Here is a 20303-nt window from a genome sequence, read left to right as displayed (position 1 = left end):
CCATGAAGACATTGGACCCCCACATGGCACAATCCCTTTGAGTTTAGATTAAATCTCTGGCCCCCGTGCCTCACTGACAGCTCCTCAGCTTCCTCCCTGCTGCTGCGAGAATGAAACCGGTTTACACGCCCGACATACACGGTCCAAATACGGAGCGGATCCAGATCTCCTGCAGTAAACGCAGCAGCCGGATATAAATACAGTGGCATGAAAAAGTCTGGGCGCCCCGGGTCAAAATGACTGTTATTGTGAACAGTTAAGGTACCGTCACACTAAGCAACGTCGCCAGCGATCTGTGACGTTGCAGCGACCTGGATAGCGATATCGCTGTATTTGACACGCAGCAGCGATCAGAATCCCGCTGTGAAATTGCTGGTCGCTGCTAGAAGGTCTGCACATTATTTGGTCGCTAGGTCGCCGTGTATCGCCGTGTTTGACAGCAAAAGCAACCATACCAGCGATATTTTACACTGGTAACCAGGGTAAACATCGGGTTACTAAGCGCAGGGCCGCGCTTAGTAACCCGATGTTTACCCTGGTTACCAGCGTAAAAGTTAAAAAAACAAACAGCACATACTCACCAGCGCGTCCCCCGGCCTCTGCTTCCTGACACTGACTGAGCGCCGGCCCTAAACTGAAAGTGAAAGCACAGCGGTGACGTCACCGCTGTGCTGTTAGGGCCGGAGCTCAGTCAGTGTCAGGAAGCAGAGGCTGGGGGACGCGCTGGTGAGTATGTGCTGTTTGTTTTTTTAACTTTTACGCTGGTAACCAGGGTAAACATCGGGTTACTAAGCGCGGCCCTGCGCTTAGCAACCTGATGCTTACCCTGGTTACCCGGGGACCTCGGCATCGTTGGTCGCTGGAGAGCTGTCTGTGTGACAGCTCTCCAGCGACCAAACAGCGACGCTGCAGCGATCTGCATCGCTGTCGCTATCGCTGCAGCGTCGCTTAATGTGACGGTACCTTTAAGCAAAATGATCTCTAAAAGGGATAAAGTTAAAGATTACACATTTCCTTTGTATTTTAGGCAAAAAAAATCTATATATAGTCACTTTTTACATTTTAAAAATTGCATAAAGTAAAATGGTCCGATGCTAAAGTTTGGGCACCCTGCATGGTTAGTACGGAGTAGCACCCCCTTTTGCAAGTATCACAGCTTGTAAACACTTTTTGTAGCCAGGCAAGAGTCTCCCACTTCTTGTTTGAGGAATTTCCATCCATTCTACCTTGGAGAATTCCTCCAGTTCTGTGAGATTCCCGGGTCGTCCTCCATCCTCTGCTATTTTGAGGTCTAGATGCAGATTTTCAATGATGTTCAGATCAGGGGACTGTGAGGGCCGTTGTAAAACCTTCAGCTGCATTTCTGCAGATTTTTTGCTATGTTTTTCGACAAATTTGTCTTTTAATTGACACCTTTTTTACAGTCTATTTTATGTGTTTGTTTTTTTATCTTCACCATTGGGCACGTGGTTATTTTCCAGATGTTTGCAGTCAATTCATGAATTGCAACTCCTAATCTTTTTTTTTTTTGTGCAATTTGTATTCTAGTTCCCCCTGGAATAGGTTGTTTGGAATTGTGGATTTTTTTGGTCATTTAAGCGAAACATGCAACTTGTTGCTCTGAAAAGTCACAAAAAGGTTAAAGACAAAATTAAAGTGCATTTTTTATTTTATGCAAAATTCATGAACCCACCTGCACCAATATGAAGGATATTGTACAAAAAAAAGTCAATGAATGTGAGAAAAAAGAAGAAAGGTGATTAAAAAAAAATCCCGCAAATATTAATAATGATTTTGCAGGGAAATTGCAGTTTCCATGCATCGCAGTGGGATCACAATCAGCCGTGAAGTTTTGTGGGGGAAACAGTTCAATCAAGTGACTGCTCATTAAACTACAACAACACTGCAGTTTGGCCTAAAGGTACCTTCACACTCAGCAACTTTATAACGAGAACGACAACGATCCGTGACGTTGCAGCGTCCTGGTTAGCGATCTCGTTGTGTTTGACACGCAGCAGCGATCTGGATCCCGCTGTGATATCGCTGGTCGGAGCTAGAAGTCCAGAACTTTATTTGTTCGCCAGGTCGGCGTGTATCGTCGTGTTTGACAGCAAAAGCAACGATGCCAGCAATGTTTTACATGGAGCTAACGACCTGTGAGAACGATAAATGAGTCACCGTTACGTCACAGGATCGCTCCTGCATCGTTCTGGAGCTGCTGTGTTTGACATCTCTACAGTGACCTAAACAGCGACGCTGCAGTGATCGGCTCGTTGTCTATATCACTGCAGCGTTGATGAGTGTGACGGTACCTTAACCCTTAGGCCAGGATTAGATGGGCGTATTTGGGGCGTTGCAGTTCGTATGTAGCCTAAGGCCACATTCACACTATCAGTATTCGGTCAGTATTTGCAGCCAAAACCAGGAGAAAATCAAAGGAAAAATATAATAGAGACATATGCACCACTTCTGTATTTATCACTCTCTCCTGGTTTTGGCTACAAATACTGAGGTAACATACTGAGGTAAAATACTGACCGTGTGAACATGGCTTAATAGAAAAATACCACATCCTCATACCTATATAAAGCAGACATATCAGTGTGGTTGTGGGGGCCTTTATCAGGAGGCGGGGACCTTCTGTGCTGATTACACTGCTGGGTCTGATGAAAACCAAACAAGAGGAGCCCCCTGTCATTGTTTATACCCCATAGGGGGCATGATTAGCATATATTGCAGCATCCAAAGGGTTAGGGTACTGTCACATTATACGATTTACCAACGATCACGACAAGCGATACGACCTGGCCGTGATCGTTGGTAAGTGGTTGTGTGGTCGCTGGGGAGCTGTCACACAGTCAGCTCTCCAGCGACCAACGATGCCGAAGGCCCCGGGTAAACATCGGGTTACTAAGCGCAGGGCCGCGCTTAGTAACCCGATGTTTACCGTGGTTACCAGCGTAAAAGTAAAAAAAACCAAACAGTACATACTCACATTCCGGTGTCTGTCCCCCGGCGTTCTGCTTCTCTGCACTGTGTCTGCGCCAGCCGGAAAGCACAGCGGTGACGTCACCGCTGTGCTCGCTTTCCGGCTGGCCGGCGCTCACAGTGCAGAGAAGCAGAACGCCGGGGGACAGACACCGGAATGTAAGTATGTACTGTTTTTTTTTTTTTTACTTTTACGCTTGTAACCAGGGTAAACATCGGGTTACTAAGCGCGTCCCTGCGCTTAGTAACCTGATGTTTACCCTGGTTACAAGCGAACGCATCGCTGGATCGCTGTCACACACACCGATCCAGCGATGACAGCGGGAGATCCAGCGACGAAAGAAAGTTCCAAACGATCTGCTACGACGTACGATTCTCAGCGGGGTCCCTGATCGCTGCTGCGTGTCAGACACTGCGATATCGTATGGATATCGCTGGAACGTCACGGATCGTACCGTCGTAGCGACAAAAGTGCCACTGTGTGACAGTACCCTTAATGGCCATTTCTACAGCAGGGGGCTGTCAATCACCGTGGATCATTACACAAGCACAGCTGGTGTGTGCTCATGTCATCGCCATGACGGACGTATCACGGAGGGACAAGAATCATTGCCCTGCTGCTGACGTGTACACAAGCGAGACAGAATGAGAAAAGCTTAGAAAGGTCCACGAATCCCAAAATGTAGGGAATATAGAATTTAAAGGAGCAACACATAGAAAAAAAATGCTGCAAAAATGTTGTGAAACAGCAGTTGCCCATAGCAACCAATTTAATTCAGGCTTTTATTTTCATTTTGAGGCCTACACTGAACGTGATTGGTTGCCAGGGGCAATGTCTTACTGTGTATAGGGCCTGATTCTTAATACTGTCACAAGGGGCACAAAGAGGCAAAATTACACACGGAACAGTACAGATGATGAAGCAACCAATCAACCTCCGGCCAGTAGGACATACATTTATAAGCCAGGCTACATGACCTGCAGCTCTCCCGCATCATTGTAGAGTAATGCAGCGAGGACGGAGTAATCCTAATAATGCATATACATTAGATGGGAAAATACTCGGGACCACAGAACAGGAGAAGGACGGGGGATTCTGGTTACAGTAAGCGGAGCAGCAGCACTCAATGTCAGGCAGCAGCTGCAAAAGCAAGCAAAATGTTAGGATCTATAAAAAGAGAGAGAAAATCCTGTGATCCCAACATATTATTACCCCTGTATAAATTACTGGTGAGCCCACTTCTAGAATATGGGATCCAGTTTTGGGATCCACATTTTAAAAAGGTCCGCTCTCCTCCTGTACTAGTCGGTGACTTGTATTGTTTAAGATTATTGTACTTAGTTTTTTTATGTATACTCCTCTCACATGTAAAGCGCTTTGGAATAAATGGCGCTATAATAATAAATGTTAGAGTCAGCTCAAAGACAGCAACTAGATGGACGGAGGCCGCTCATATGGTGAAAGGTTGGAAAAGTTGGGCTTTTTTAGGTTAGAAAAAAAGACACCTCAGAGGGGATCTCATTTACATGTATAACTATGTGTGGCCAGTACAGCGGACGGCCCAGGACTTATTCCGACCAAAGACTGTACTGAGGACCACAAGGGAAATAAACAGGAAAAGGTTCTTTACAGTTATTGCAGTCAGACTGTGGAATGCCGACCACATGAGGTAGTAATGGCCGACACTATAGCAGCTTTTCTAAAATAGCCGGATGCTTTTCTCACAACAAATGGCATTGTTGTTATTGATAATCTAATATTAGAGAATGTAGAGCTGGTGGAGAAATTGGACCTTGATGGACCGGAGTCTTCTTTCAACCTATATAACTATATGTTGCTGCAATGCGTGGACCCAGTATAAGGCCGAATTCATACATCCATATATCACAGTAAGGATTGGCCACCGGTCTCCTAATCCGTTCTTGACAGCCTTAGGCCTCTTTCACACTTCAGTTGTTTGGCGTCAGTCTAAAACTGCCAGTTTCCTCAAATAATGGATCCGTCGTCTTTTTTTGGCGGATCCGTTATTTTCCCATAGACTTGCATTGGCGACAGATTGTGATGGATGGTCGTCCGTTCCATCCGCCATGCGACGGATCCGTAGAAATTTGGCGGACGTTTTCTAGACATAGACGGACATTGAAACGTTTTTTGTCAACGCCGAAATGACGGTTCGCGGCGGATCTGTCGCGTCCGTCATTCCATAGAATGGCCGCCTATGGGCGACGGATCCGTCGCCCCAATCCGCTTTTTCAATTGCGCATGCTCCAAAAAGTAGATACTTTTCCCAGACAACCCCCAAGTAACGGATCCGTCAAAAAAACTGATCCGTTGGAACCGTTTTCTCAACAATTGTGACAGATCCGTCACTATGTCGGAAGTGACTGACGCCAAACAACTGAAGTGTGAAAGAAGCCTTAGATATGCCTATGAGGTTGTCAAGTTTGATTTTGGCCTTAAAGAGGTTTTCCAGTTTCTGAAAATCCGTGTTCACCAGCTCTAGTGTTTTAAAAACAAACTGCGCTTCTCCTCCCCTCCCAGGGTCCAGCACTGAGTCTCCACCACTGCTCCCAGTGTCTGATACTGTGCTGACATCTCATGGACAACGCTGCAGCCAGTCAGGGATGTGACTTCAGTCGCAATGCCTGAGTTGATGACATGGGACGCTTAGAGATACTGATTGAATGCAGCGCTGCAGACACAGGGAGGAGCAGGAGAGACTCACTGCTGGACCTGAGGAGGGTGAGGGAAGCTATTGTTTTTTATAAACTGCAGGCGGGGTACCGGGGTTTTTCACTTTACTGGTATAACACAACAAACTTGCACGTACTCACTTTGCTGAAGGGATGGCGCTTTACCTTTTATTTATTACAGATGTGTTGGGCAGATGATTTTGTTGCACTTACTGATATACAAGGATTACGGGTTCTCCTCCTCCTCAGGTTGCAAATTTCTCCTGATCTCAGGATGGCCGCTGATGGAGGAGCACGTGACCCGACCTGTCTGTCCGCTCCTCCATTTATAAGGCTGCACATGGGAAAGCTACTTCTCTATTGCTGGAGGTGGATGGACAGGTCCGGTCACGCGCTCCTCCGTCAGCACTTACCATTATTCCTCCCCTTCTTCCAAGAGCCAGAAGTACAGCTAGATACACTAGGGCTTGGATTTTCGTTTCTGTAATCGACGTCATTCATTTTATCAAAGAACGTATTGAAAAACGAGGCAACAAATAAAAAACCCAGACAATTCGGCCATTGTTTTTTTACGGTGTTCATTGCCTGGTAAAAATTACCTGAAAACTTGGATCAACTCAGTACGATTATCGGCGATATCAAACTTGGATCATTTTCTATTTTAGCGATTACAAAAAGTTTAGAAATTATATATATATATATATATATATATATATATATATATATATATATATAATTGTCTAAGGGGTACTTCCGTCTTTCTGTCCTCAACTTCCGTAACGGAAATCCCGCGTCGCTGATTGGTCTCGCCAGCTGCCTGTCATGGCTGCCGCGACCAATCGGCGAAGGGCACAGTCCGATTAGTCCCTCCCTACTCCCCTGCAGTCAGTGCCCGGCGCACGCATACTCCCCTCCGGACACCGCTCACACAGGGTTAATGCCAGCGATAACGGACCGCATTATGCCGCGGGTAACGCACTTCGTATCGCTGCTATTAACCCTGTGTGTCCCCAACTTTTTACTATTGATGCTGCCTATGCAGCATCAATAGTAAAAAGATGTAATGTTAAAAATAATAAAAAAAACAAAAAACCTGCTATTCTCACCTTCCGTCATCCGCCGAGGCGCGCGCTTCCGTTCCCAGAGATGCACTGCGAAATTACCCAGAAGACTTAGCGGTCTCGCGAGACCGCTAAGTCATCTGGGTAATTTCGCAATGCATCCAGGGAACGAAAGATGGCGGCAGCCACGCACGCATCGACAGAGCTTTGCTGGAACCCGGTGGGTGAGTATATAACTATTTTTTATTTTAATTATTTTTTTTTTTTTTTTAACAGGGATATGGTGCCCACACTGCTGTATACTACGTGGCCAGTGTTAGATACTATGTGGCTGTGTTTTGTACTGCGTCGGCTGTGCTATATATCACGTGGGCAGTGTTATATACTGCGTGGGCTGTGTTATATACTGCGTGGGCTGTGTTATATACTGTTTGGGCTGTGTTATATACTGCGTGGCCACTGTTATATACTGTTTGGGCTGTATTAACGCATCGGGTATTCTACAATATGTATGTATATAGCAGCCACATAGTATATAGCACAGGCCACGTACTGTTTGTCTGCTATATACTACATGACTCCTATATACTACGTGGCCTGTGCTATATACTATGTGGCTGCTATATACATACATACATATTCTTGAATACCCGATGCGTTAGAATCGGGCCACCATCTGGTAATAATAATCGTATTTTTATATAGCGCTAACATATTCTGCAGCGCTTTACAGACATTATCATCGCTGTCCCCAATGGGGCTCACAATCTAAATTCCCTATCAGTATGTCTTTGGAATGTGGGGGGAAACCGGAGGACCCGGAGGAAATCCACGCAAATACGGAGAGAACATACAAACTTTGCAGATGTTGTCCTTGGTGGGTAGAAATTTGTCAAAAGAAGAAAAAAATATCTTTGTGTTTCGCCATTTTCTTCGACCTGTCATTTTTTATTTTTTCATTACTGGAGCTATGTGTGTGCTTTTCGTGTGGCAATGTGAAGTTTTTATTTCTACCATTATGGGGTGCTTACGAGGGGCACTCGAAATGGCGCACCCCCGGGAACAGCTGCTTTAAATTCATATAAGGGGTTAACAAGTGATTGCGGCTCCCGTCGCTGATGTTACGGGTCAGGCATGCCCACCACGTGTATCTGCATCCTGACATGCACCGTATTTATGAGGGGGATATTTTGTATTTGGTTTTAAATCCAAATGAGAAGCCATGTAAAAAATTTTGCTCCAATACTCCTAGAATTAGAGGATGAACAACTGTGCAGCAGAATGTCTTACAGTTATGAGTTCACAGCAACCATGCAGAGATATGCATCACTATAGCAACAAAACTGTTTGTAGCCTGACCCTGCTCTCATATTCCCTTTTATTTATCCCGTACTTTTTCCTAACTTGCATTTAGTACATTATCAAGATTAGATCACACGTTTTGTTGCTGATTACCATGGAGACACATAAATCTGCAAAATAGCTGTTAACTTAAAAAATGCATAAAAAAAACACAATCAAAACAAAAAAATTTTTGTATTCATAAAAAAGTATAAAACTGCCATTGTGTTAAAATGTAAATATAATACATTCATAAAAGTCACAGCCCATCACAGCGTTTATGAGCACGACATCCGCTTCTGATGCTTTAGTAGGTAGGACCTCTGCAAAAACACTTTCCCGCACCCGGTACATATAAACGACGAGCTTTTGTTGTGAATTACTTTATGTCGGGTGACGTGGGACTGACTGGTGAAGCCTTTTCCGCACTGGGGGCAGAGGTACGGCCGCTCTCCTGTATGAGTCCTTATGTGACAGGTGAGGGTTGACGAGTGAGCGAAACACTTTCCGCACTCGTTGCAGGTGTACGGTTTCTCCCCCGTGTGAGTCCGGAGATGTTTCACCAAACATCCGTTATATGGAAAACCTTTCCCACACTCCGGGCAAGTGTGCGGTTTCTCCTCAGCTCCAGAGGTTATAGGGTTGGTGAAAAACGAGACATCTATCATGGACTGCTCCGAGACACTGTCGGGATCGGGGCCATAAGACGTCTGTAGGAAGGAGCCATCTCCAAAAGACTGATCACTAGAGGAAATATCTAAATATGGGTTCTCGATACATGAGAGGTCTTCAAGAGGCCAGTCGTTTAGAGGGACTTCTGTAAGAAGCTTCTTCTTAAACGGCACCTCTCCAATGGGTCTACCATTGAACAACACATCGATAAGTGGACTGTTAAATGCAAAACTTTCAATTGTCCTTTCCGTAGACGGGACAACTCCATTCGGACCACCGTTGACTGGGACATCTCTGACATGAAATTCATTCAATGGGATATTTTCACATGGCTTGTCTTTGAGCAAGTCATCTGTCAAAAGCCTCTTGTGAAATGGATCATTTCCAAGGGAGACGTCTACTTCAGGACTCTCGTGAAGTAGGACATCACCATGTTGTCCGTTTTTCACAGAGCCATCGATGAGAGGACACTCACCAGGCTTATCCATATCAGGATTTCCACTATTGTCCTTGACAGGGTCCTCGTTTTTTTGGCTGTTCACTACAAGGTTGGAGTCATTCCCGATGTTCATTTGGGCGATTTTGGCCAGCAGCTTCTCCTTCGCGTGAATTTTAAAATGCAAATCGAATCTGAGTTTCTTGGTGAAGCATTTCTTGCACTCCGGACAGACGTACGGTTTCTCATCCTCATGAAGTTGCCGGTGAGAATTAAGACTGGAACTTTGACCAAAACGTTTGCCACAATCTGGGCAGACGAAAGGTTTCTCTCCAGTGTGCACCCTCATGTGCTTAATCAGGCAGCCGTTATACAGAAAGCGTTTTCCGCACTCAGGGCAGCCATGGGGTCTCTCCTGGGTGTGAGCTCTTATGTGTCTATCGCAGGCCGATTTTGAGCTGAACAGTTTTTCACATTCGGTACAGGGATAAAACTCTTCTCCAGCATGGAGCCGCAGGTGCATCTCGAAGTTTGACTGCTTGATAAAACACTGTCCGCACTGAGGACATGGGACGGGCTTGTCTCTTACGTGTAATAGATGATGTCTCTCAAGTCCCGACTTTGAATACAGTAATTTACCGCAATCGAGGCACGGCCACTGCCGGTCCCCTCGATGAGTCTTCAGATGGGTTTCCAGCATTGACCGGGTGGTAAAACACTGGCTGCACTCCTGACACACGTGGATCTTCTCTTCTATGTGAAGTAGTAGATGCCGCTCCAAGGCAAGGTTATCACTAAAGCGGGCGCCACATTCTTGGCACACCGGGGTCTTTGGTTCATGGACTTTCTGATGCTCGAAGAACTTGGAAACACTGGTAAACATTTCGGGACAAATGGGGCACAAGAACTCCAAGTCAGTGATTTGCTCGCATTCAACATTTTCAGGACTGTCCACTTCTTTACGCTGCTCCATACGAGGAGTCCCCGGAACTACAACCTCTTGGTGTGAAGTCGGATCGGTTTCAATCCTTTTCACGTACCATACATTTAACAGTGTATTGCTTGGAGATTCCTCATTTTCGATGGTGGTGTTTTTTATTCGGCCAACAGCATCTTCCATAATCCGATCTAGAAAAAAAAGGAAGAAGTAAAACGCATCAATGAAAAGCCGCACTCCATATCAGCTGTCCATATGATGGCCGCCTCTCCTTCCTTACCATTATTAGTTCCATTGAGCGTCTTGGAATCCCAGTGAGCGGACGTCGGGGAATTACTGTCTGGTATAACCTGATCTTCATCTGCAAAATGGAAGAAAAGGGCATTTGTGAAATGCAACCATAAAGGCTTATTGAATGTGAGCACACCAAGCATACGGCTGCTTATATTAAATGGTCGCTGTCGTTTCAACTAAAATTTGCATGAATCAACAGTACAAAGAAATATAAAAAACACTAATATATTTCAACTGCAAAAAACTGCTCCTTTCTCCACTTATGAGACACTTCTTCACAGCCCGATATATATTATCCATTCTTAAAAATACATAAAATACATCTTGGTCAAAACAAGACAGACTAGCAGCTCACTGAGAGATCAGATTACTGCCACGCTCCATGGGAAAATGTATGCAAATTAGCTTTCCTAAAGAAAAAGAAGAAAACTCTCTTATAAGTGTCTCATATATCTGCACACAGGTCTTAGGGTACCGTCTCACAGTGGCACTTTGGTCGCTACGACGGTACGATCCGTGACGTTCCAGCGATATACATACGATCTCGCTGTATCTGACACGCTACTGCGATCAGGGACCCCGCTGAGAATCGTACGTCGTAGCAGATCGTTTGAAACTTTATTTCGTCGCTGGATCACCCGCTGTCATCGCTGGATCGGTGTGTGTGACACCGATCCAGCGATGTGTTCGCTTGTAACCAGGGTAAACATCGGGTTACTAAGTGCAGGGCCGCGCTTAGTAACCCGATGTTTACCCTGGTTACCATTGTAAATGTAAAAAAAAAAAAAAAACAGTACATACTCACCTTCTGATGTCTGTCACGTCCCTCGCCGTCAGCTTCCCGCACTGACTGTGAGCGCCGGCCGTAAAGTAAAAGCAGAGCACAGCGGTGACGTCACCGCTGTGCTGTGCTTTACGGCCGGCCGGCGCTCACAGTCAGTGCGGGAAGCTGACGGCGAGGGACGTGACAGTCATCAGAATGTGAGTATGTACTGTTTTTTTTTTTTTACATTTACAATGGTAACCAGGGTAAACATCGGGTTACTAAGCGCGGCCCTGCGCTTAGTAACCCGATGTTTACCCTGGTTACCCGGGGACTTCGGCATCCTTGGTCGCTGGAGAGCTGTCTGTGTGACAGCTCCCCAGCGACCACACAACGACTTACCAACGATCACGGCCAGGTCGTATCGCTGGTCGTGATCGTTGGTAAATCGTTTAGTGTAACGGTACCTTTAGTTCTAGAGATGATAATTTGCATTAAAATATTATTTATTATTATCAAGGGCCTTCAGCTCAATCTCAAGCCATGGCGACTAGATGGATGAACGATCTGTAGGAAGACTGATTTTGTGCAAGTCCAGATAGGGCCACCAGGGTCTTCTCTGCCGTTATCTTGATTGTACCAAGCCATCGGGTTACTGGTCTTCCTTGTTGCCTTCTTCCTTCTATTCTTCCGACCATGATATCCTTCGTCAGTGATTGTTCTCTTCGTATGATGTGTCCAAAGTAGGCAAGTTGTAGCTTGGTGATCCTTGCTTCCAGTGACATGTCCGGCTTGATTTGTTCTGTAATTGATTTGTTTTTCTTGCCATCCATGGTATTGATAACATCCTTCTTCAGCACCACAATTTGAAGACGTTAATTCTTCTTTTGTCTTGTTCCTTTATCGTCCAGGTTTCACATCTGTATATTGCCAATGAAAACTCCAAACTATATACGAGTCGTGTCTACAGTGAAATGTTCCTCGATCTGAAGACCTTGTCCAGTGACTTCATTGTTGATTTGCCCATAGCTAATGCATACCTTATATTTCAGGTGACTTTTTAGAATAGTTATGTGTGTACATGAGGAATATCACTAATTATGGCCAGTAAATGACCTGTGTTCTACATTTTGACCAGTTTTCCCCTCTGCTGGTTCCAGCTCCATTGCCATGATGTCTTCCATACACGGAACATACACATGTGAGGTTCTTGCTCTCCTGTCTTTATGTAGCACTTGTCCATAAGCAGCATGGAGACTATTATACACCAGTATTGAGCAGTGTAGCAGTGAATCCAACTCTGAAGTGAGATAAAACATTTGCTACAAACTACAAAGATCTTTTTGCATCCTTGTCTGTCTCTTAAAGCTGTGTGCTACTCATTCATCCTCTCCCCTCCAGAGTCTAAGGGTACTGTCACACTCTGCAACTTTCCAACGATCACGACCAGCAATACGACCTGGCCGTGATCGTTGGAAAGTCGTTGTGTGGTCGCTGGAGAGCTGTTACACAGACCGCTCTCCAGCGACCAACGATGCCGAGGTCCCGGGCAACCAGGGTAAACATCGGGTTACTAAGCGCAGGGCCGCGCTTAGTAACCCGATGTTTACCCTGGTTACCAGCGTAAAAGTAAAAAAAAAAAAACCGTACATACTCACATTCCGGTGTCCTTCAGGTCCCTTGCCGTCTGCTTCCCGCTCTGACTGAGTGCCGCCGTAAAGTGAAAGCAGATCACAGCGGTGACGTCACCGCTGTGCTCTGCTTACTTTCCGGCCGGCAGTCAGTCAGAGCGGGAAGCAGACGGCAAGGGACCTGAAGGACACCGGAATGTGAGTATGTACGTTTTTTTTTTTACTTTTACGCTGGTAACCAGGGTAAACATCGGGTTACTAAGCATGGCCCTGCGCTTAGAAACCCGATGTTTACCCTGGTTACAAGCGAACGCATCGCTGGATCGCTGTCACACACAACGATCCAGCGATGACAGCGGGAGATCCAGCGACGAAATAAAGTTCCAAACGATCTGCTACGACGTACGATTCTCAGCGGGGTCCCTGATCGCTGCTGCGTGTCAGACACTGCGATATCGTATGGATATCGCTGGAACGTCACGGATCGTACCGTCGTAGCGACAAAAGTGCCACTTAGTCCATGAGCCGGGCCAGATATCGGTACCACCCGGAGTGACTAATTTTCTTTGGTATTTTTAGGTAGATGCATGTCTGTAGTTTATTTTTTGATATGATAGCCCTTACATATACGTAGCTTATTAACCCCTTCAGCCCTAGGCCTATTTGTACCCAAGTGCCTAAGCCAATCTGACCTGTGCCACTTCATGGGCTAATAACTTTGGAACGCTTTCACCTATCCAAGCCATTCTGAGATTGTTTTCTCGTGACATATTGTACTTCACGTCAGTGCTAAATGGGAGTCAATATATTTTACCTTTCTATATAAAAAAATGCTAAATATTCGGAAATTTTGGAAAAATCGGCAATTTTTTAACTTTGAAATTCTCTGCTTTTTACAAAAATACTGATACCCCCCATAATAGTTATTAATTTACACTCCCCACATGTTTACTTCATATTGGCATCATTTTGAAAATGAAACCTTATTGTTTTACGACGTAATAGGGCTTATAGTTTTATGCGCAATTTTTCACATTTACAGCAAAACCCACTTTTCAAAGGACCAAGTCACTTCTGAAGTCACTTTAAGGGGCTTACATAACAGAAACCACCCATAAATTACCCCATTTTGCAAACTACACCCCTCAAGCTGTTCAAAACTCATTTTTAAAAACTGTTAACCCTTTAGGTGTTCCACAGGAATTTTAGCAGAATGAAGGCGAAATTTCAAAATTTCATTTTTTTTCCAGATATTACATTGTAATCCAATTTTACCTGCAACCTAGCAAGGGTTAACGGCAAACCCAAACTTGGTTACCCTAATTCTGCAGTTTATAGAAACACCCCACATGTACTCGTAAACTAAAGTATGGGCACACAGCACAGCTCAACACGGAAGGAGCGCTATGTGGTTTTTGGGTGGCGGATTCACTGGAAGAAATCTAGGGGGCCATGTCACATTTGAAGGCTGCCTGAGGTACCCCCACAGTGGAAACCCCAAAAAGTGACCCTATTTTGGAAACTACACCCCCAAGGAATCTTTTAGGGGGTATAGTGACCACTTTGACCCAACCAGTGTTTCACAGTAGTTGGAAACACTTGGTTGAGAAAATGGAAAAAGTGCATTTTTTACATGAAGGTGTCATTTTAGGCTCATTTTTTTATTTTTAAGAGGTGTACCAGCAAAAAATGCACCCCACTATTTGTTCACCAATCTCTCCCGAACACAACAACACCCGATATGTTGTCGTACACTGCAGTATTGGGGAACGGCAGGCCTCGGAAGGGAAGGAGCGCCAAATGACTTTTGGAGTGCAAATTTTACTGGAAGAAATCTAGGGGGCTATGTCACATTTGAAGACACCCTGAGGTGCCCCAACACACGCACACACACTGACACATACACGTTCTGTGCTGAACAGGACTCTCCGGTCTTCTCTGCAGAGCTCCTATCTCCCTCTGTAGAGGCTGACACCTATTTCAGGATGCAGGCCTTAGAGATCTGTGTGTTGAATCCGGTGTAATCGCTGAAGGATCAGTGTCTGGAGTGATGGACGGCCGGAGGTACAACAGAGCAGTGAGACTACACAAGCTGGTCTATGAAGCACTTATGAGGCTTGCATGGAAAAACTTCCTTCCATGGCTAGAAGAAAACCATGCAAGGGACCTTCACCATCTGGATGAAACACTGAAGAACATCACAAACTTTCGCATCAGTGTGTCGCAGGGATCCTTCGAAAAGCTCTTGGATAATGAATCTTGCACACTTACCCTGAAGCTCTTTCAAGTTTATCTTGAGACCCTCAGAAATGAACAACTCTCAGCATTCTGGATGTCATACTTGGACATGGTCGAGACCATGCTGGCCCTGGTTCGAGCTTCAAGAGAAGGCAACTGGATGCTTCACCTAGGAGCAATCCGACAGATGATACCATGGTGTTTTGCCTATGACAAGGTCAACTATGCCCGATACCTAACCTATTACTATGCCACAATGTCTCGGCTGCCCATAGAACACCCAGAGGTCCATGAATACTTCATGCAAGGTGGCTTTTCGGTCCAGATCGGTAGCAAGAATCCTTTTGGACGAATTCCTGTGGACCAGACCATTGAAGAGACAATCAACAAAGACACCCAGACACCAGGGGGCACAAAAGGCTTCAGCCTCAAAGTTGGAGCTGTTTCCAGGTTCTACCTGACATCAGAGTACCGCAGTATGTACTTGAGGCAGCTGAGGGCCCTGGTAGGCCAACAATATACTGACTTCAGCCATTCAGACCTACAGGTGTCTAGGATTAGAAGAGATGAAGCCGATGTCCAATCTTTCGTTCAACTGCTGGAGACAGGTTGGGTGAACCCCTTCAACAAAGAGCATAATGGTGAACTTATCAGTTTGTCAACAGCGACTGTAGCACCACCAGATGTAGCCAAAGACCTTCAAGGGGCATACAGTATAGGAGAGGATGCATATCAAACATTCAAGGATGAGCGTTTGGGTACCGATAAGCCAACTACATTGTTTCATGACACGATGACGAAGAACAAACTTAAAACGTTCTCTAACATCCAAATGAAGACACGCAGACAAGGTCTTGGCAAGGAGGTAATTTTGAAGGCTGACAGAAACCTATTTGGCCAGATGATACTTGTAGCTGAGAACAGAAAGCTACAAATGAGTGATGTCTTGACTCATCCCCTGGGTCCATTGCCATGGGCACTTGCCAATGGTGATGGGTCTATCCGCAAGACCAACAAGGCTGCCCTCGCAAGGGAGTTGGAGAGGAATGCTCGTCCTGCAGAAGTGATCCCCGAGCCCTCTGCAACCATCATTGATGGGATGAGCCTGGTTCAGAAACTGAAGGGAAACAATGCAACATTTGGCCAGCTAGCAGGCACAGCAATGAGTCGCGCTATCCATGAGGGTGCTAAGAGCAAGCGCATTGATATTGTCTTTGACGTCTACAAGGAGACATCCATCAAAGATACAGAAAGAGTCAACAGATATGAAGGCACAGGGATCCATTTCAAGAACATTCAACATGGGCACAACATCCAGCAGTGGAAAAAGCTTCTAAGTAGTTCCTCCAACAAGGCAAGTCTCATAAAGTTTCTGGTAGAAGAATGGAAGGCGAAACACCACAGGGAGAAGCTTGAGGAGAAGGAGCTGTATGTCACATGTGAGCAGCTCTGCTTTAAGATCACCAAAGAACAGTGGGAAGAGGCTGCTGACCTTAAGTCAAATCAAGAAGAAGCAGACACACGCCTCCTTCTCCATGCTCTTCATGCAGCAGAATCTGGTTACAAGTCGGTCATCATCACTTCGGAGGATACTGATGTCATGGTCCTGTGTCTGGGCATGTGCCACAAAATCCCATCCCACCTGTTCCAGAAATGCGGTACACAGAACCGGACAAGATTCCTGGATATCACCACTCTGAGCCGAACATTGGGAGGCAGCGTATGTGATTCATTGATTGGTATGCATGCATTTACAGGCTGTGACACCGTCAGTGCATTCGCTGGCCGTGGGAAGATGACGACACTCAAGCAGTTGAAGATGAACAAGACATACCAGGATGCCTTTCAGGAAGTTGGTCGTTCATGGGAAGTGTCTACCGAACTTTTTGAGAAGTTACAGGAAATCACCTGCCACATGTACCTGCCAACTACCCAAACAACTGAGGTAAACAGGCTCCGTTATCAGCTGTTCTGTGCCAGACGTGGAGTGGTAGAGTCAAGTCAACTCCCTCCTTGCCAGGACTGCCTTTTCATGCATGCACTGTGTGCAAACTACCAGGCTGCGATCTGGAGGAGAAGTCTGCAGAGCCAGCCATGGGTTGCAAACCCAACAGACTGCGGTTGGATGATAGATAACGACGGAAAGCTTGTTGTCAAGTGGATGCAAGGGGCACCAGCACCAGAAGCTATTATACAGCTACTGTCCTGCAAGTGTGTGCGGTCATGTGAACTTCCTCAGTGTACTTGCCTCAGCAATGGCCTGAAGTGCACAGACATGTGCAGATTACAGACATGCCAGAACAAGGGTACTGAAGACGAGCCAGTAGAACAACAGTCAGATTCAGAGTCCGATGTTGAAGATATTATGGAGTAACATATATATATATATATATATATATATATATATATATATATATATATATATATATATATATATGCACATGACATGTTCAGTGTGTATTTACATAACTTGGATTAAATTTTGTTACAAATACTACATCTAGTCACTCCGGCTGGTACCGATATCGTCATATTTGGTTCTTGGCTCATGCTAAAATTCCTGTGGAACACCTAAAGGGTTAACAGTTTTTAAAAATGAGTTTTGAACAGCTTGAGGGGTGTAGTTTGCAAAATGGGGTAATTTATGGGTGGTTTCTGTTATGTAAGCCCCTTAAAGTGACTTCAGAAGTGACTTGGTCCTTTGAAAAGTGGGTTTTGCTGTAAATGTGAAAAATTGCGCATAAAACTATAAGCCCTATTACGTCGTAAAACAATAAGGTTTCATTTTCAAAATGATGCCAATATGAAGTAAACATGTGGGGAGTGTAAATTAATAACTATTATGGGGGGTATCAGTATTTTTGTAAAAAGCAGAGAATTTCAAAGTTAAAAAATTGCCGATTTTTCCAAAATTTCCGAATATTTAGCATTTTTTTATATAGAAAGGTAAAATATATTGACTCCCATTTAGCACTGACGTGAAGTACAATATGTCACGAGAAAACAATCTCAGAATGGCTTGGATAGGTGAAAGCGTTCCAAAGTTATTAGCCCATGAAGTGGCACAGGTCAGATTGGCTTAGGCACTTGGGTACAAATAGGCCTAGGGCTGAAGGGGTTAATAAGCTACGTATATGTAAGGGCTATCATATCAAAAAATAAACTACAGACATGCATCTACCTAAAAATACCAAAGAGAATTAGTCACTCCGCTTGGTACCGATATCGTCAAATTTGGTTCTTGGCTCATGGACTAACTGTGTGACAGTACCCTAATAGGCAGTGTAATCTGATCCCTCAGTCAGATGGCAATCTGTTTTGTTTTGACCAAGATAGATAACCCCTTCATGACCCAGCCTATTTTGGCCTTAACCCCTTAACGACCGCCGATACGCCTTTTAACGGCGGCCGCTAAGGGTACTTAAACCACAGCGCCGTTAATTAACGGCGCTGTGGAAAAAGTGAATAGCGCCCCCCAGAGTCGGATTTTCTCTGGGGTCTCGGTTGCCGAGGGTAGCCGAGACCCCAGAGAACATGATTCGGGGGGGTTTTACCGACCCCCGAGTTGCGATCGCCGGTAATTAACCGTTTACCGGCGGTCGCAACAAAAAAAAAACAAAACGCGATGTGCCGTTTAATTTCTCTGTCCTCCGATGTGATCGCACATCGGAGGACAGAGAAATGTGGTCCCCGATGGCCCCCAATAGCCCCCCAATACTTACCTACCTCCCCCGGTGCTCCTCGTGTCTCCCCATGGGCGCCGCCATCTTTTTTCCGGGAAAAAATGGCGGGCGCACGCGCAGTGCGCCCGCCGCCCGGCACCCGGATGTTCTTTGGGGTCTCGGCTGCCGGGGGTAGCCGAGACCCCAAAGAACATGATCGGGGTCGATTTGCACCGACCCCTGCTTTGCGATCGCCGGTAATTAACAGTTTACCGGCGACCGCAAAAAAAAAAAAAAAAAAGCGATCAGTTATTTCTCTGTCCTCTGATGTGATCGCACATCAGAGGACAGAGAAATAGGGGGATTCGGGGACCCTATCATACTCACCCGGGGTCCCTGGGTCCTCTTCTGTCTTCTCCTGCCAGCCGGCTTTTTCATCATGGCGGGCGCATGCGCAGTGCGCCCGCCATCTGCTGCCATCTGCCGGCCGGCAGGAGAAGACAAGTTGGGGCTAAAATTAGGGTTAGGGTTAGAGTTAGGGTTAGAGTTAGGGTTAGAGTTAGAGTTAGGGTTAGAGTTAGGGTTAGGGTTAGGGTTGGGGCTAAATTTAGGGTTAGGGTTAGGGTTAGGGCTAGGGTTAGGGTTAGGCTACTTTCACACTAGCGTTTTTTGGCTTCCGTCGCAATGCGTCGTTGGAGAAAAAACGCATCCTGCAAAAGTGCTTGCAGGATGCGTTTTTTCTCCATTGGCTTGCATTAGCGACGCATTGCGACGGATTGCCACATGTCGCATCCGTCGTGCGACGGATGCGTCGTGCTTCGGCGGACCGTCGACACAAAAAAAACTACATGTAACTTTTTTGTGCGACGTGTCCCACATATTTCAGTGCCACGTATTTAAGTGACACGTGCCACGTATCAATGTGCCACGTGCCACATATTTCAGTGCCACGTGCCACGTATCAAAGTGCCACGTGCCACGTATCAAATTGCCACGTGCCACGTATCAAAGTGCCACGTATCAAAGTGCCACGTGCCACATATTTCAGTGCCACGTGCCACGTATCAAAGTGCCACGTGCCACGTATCAAAGTGCCACGTGCCACATATTTCAGTGCCACGTATTTAAGAGACACGTGCCACGTATCAAAGTGCCACGTGCCACATATTTCAGTGCCACGTATTTAAGAGACACGTGCCACGTATCAAAGTGCCACGTGCCACATATTTCAGTGCCACGTGCCACGTATTTAAGTGACACGTGCCACGTATCAAAGTGCCACGTATCACGTATTTCAGTGCCACGTATTTAAGTGACACGTATCACGTATAAGTGCCACGTGTCACGTATTTAATTGCCACATATTTAAGTGCCACGTATCAAGATTTTCCATGGAGAACAGACACATCCAGAGATATGTCTGCTCTCCACGGCTGCAGCAACACACTGACAGGAGCCATAGTTCCTGTCGGTGTGTCACTGCGCATGCGCGAGCGAGTTTACCGGCGGTCATTGACCCCGGCACTCTCGCTTAACGGCAGTGCTGCGTGGGAAAGTTCAACGCAGCTGTACTGCTGTTAACCGAG

At 45.8% G+C, this 20303-nt stretch overlaps 1 protein-coding gene across 2 annotated transcripts in view; it reads right to left on the bottom strand.

The window, feature by feature from the left end:
- Positions 1 to 8260: 8260 nt before the first annotated feature.
- The window catches only part of LOC143806145 (uncharacterized), a 44397-nt gene continuing 32354 nt past the window's right edge, over positions 8261 to 20303 (bottom strand). For both annotated transcript variants that reach the window (XM_077286129.1, XM_077286128.1), the window contains exons 10-11: positions 10410 to 10490; positions 8261 to 10320 (exon numbers count right to left, since the gene is read on the bottom strand). In XM_077286129.1, coding sequence (XP_077142244.1) covers positions 8363 to 10320; positions 10410 to 10490 — 2039 coding nt within the window. In that variant the 3' untranslated portion in view covers positions 8261 to 8362. The remainder of the gene's footprint in view (positions 10321 to 10409; positions 10491 to 20303) is intronic.

The sequence above is a fragment of the Ranitomeya variabilis genome, chromosome 2 (genome assembly GCF_051348905.1).
Source record: "Ranitomeya variabilis isolate aRanVar5 chromosome 2, aRanVar5.hap1, whole genome shotgun sequence".
NCBI classification, from domain to species: domain Eukaryota; kingdom Metazoa; phylum Chordata; class Amphibia; order Anura; family Dendrobatidae; genus Ranitomeya; species Ranitomeya variabilis.
This window is presented reverse-complemented; position numbering and strand designations above follow the sequence as displayed.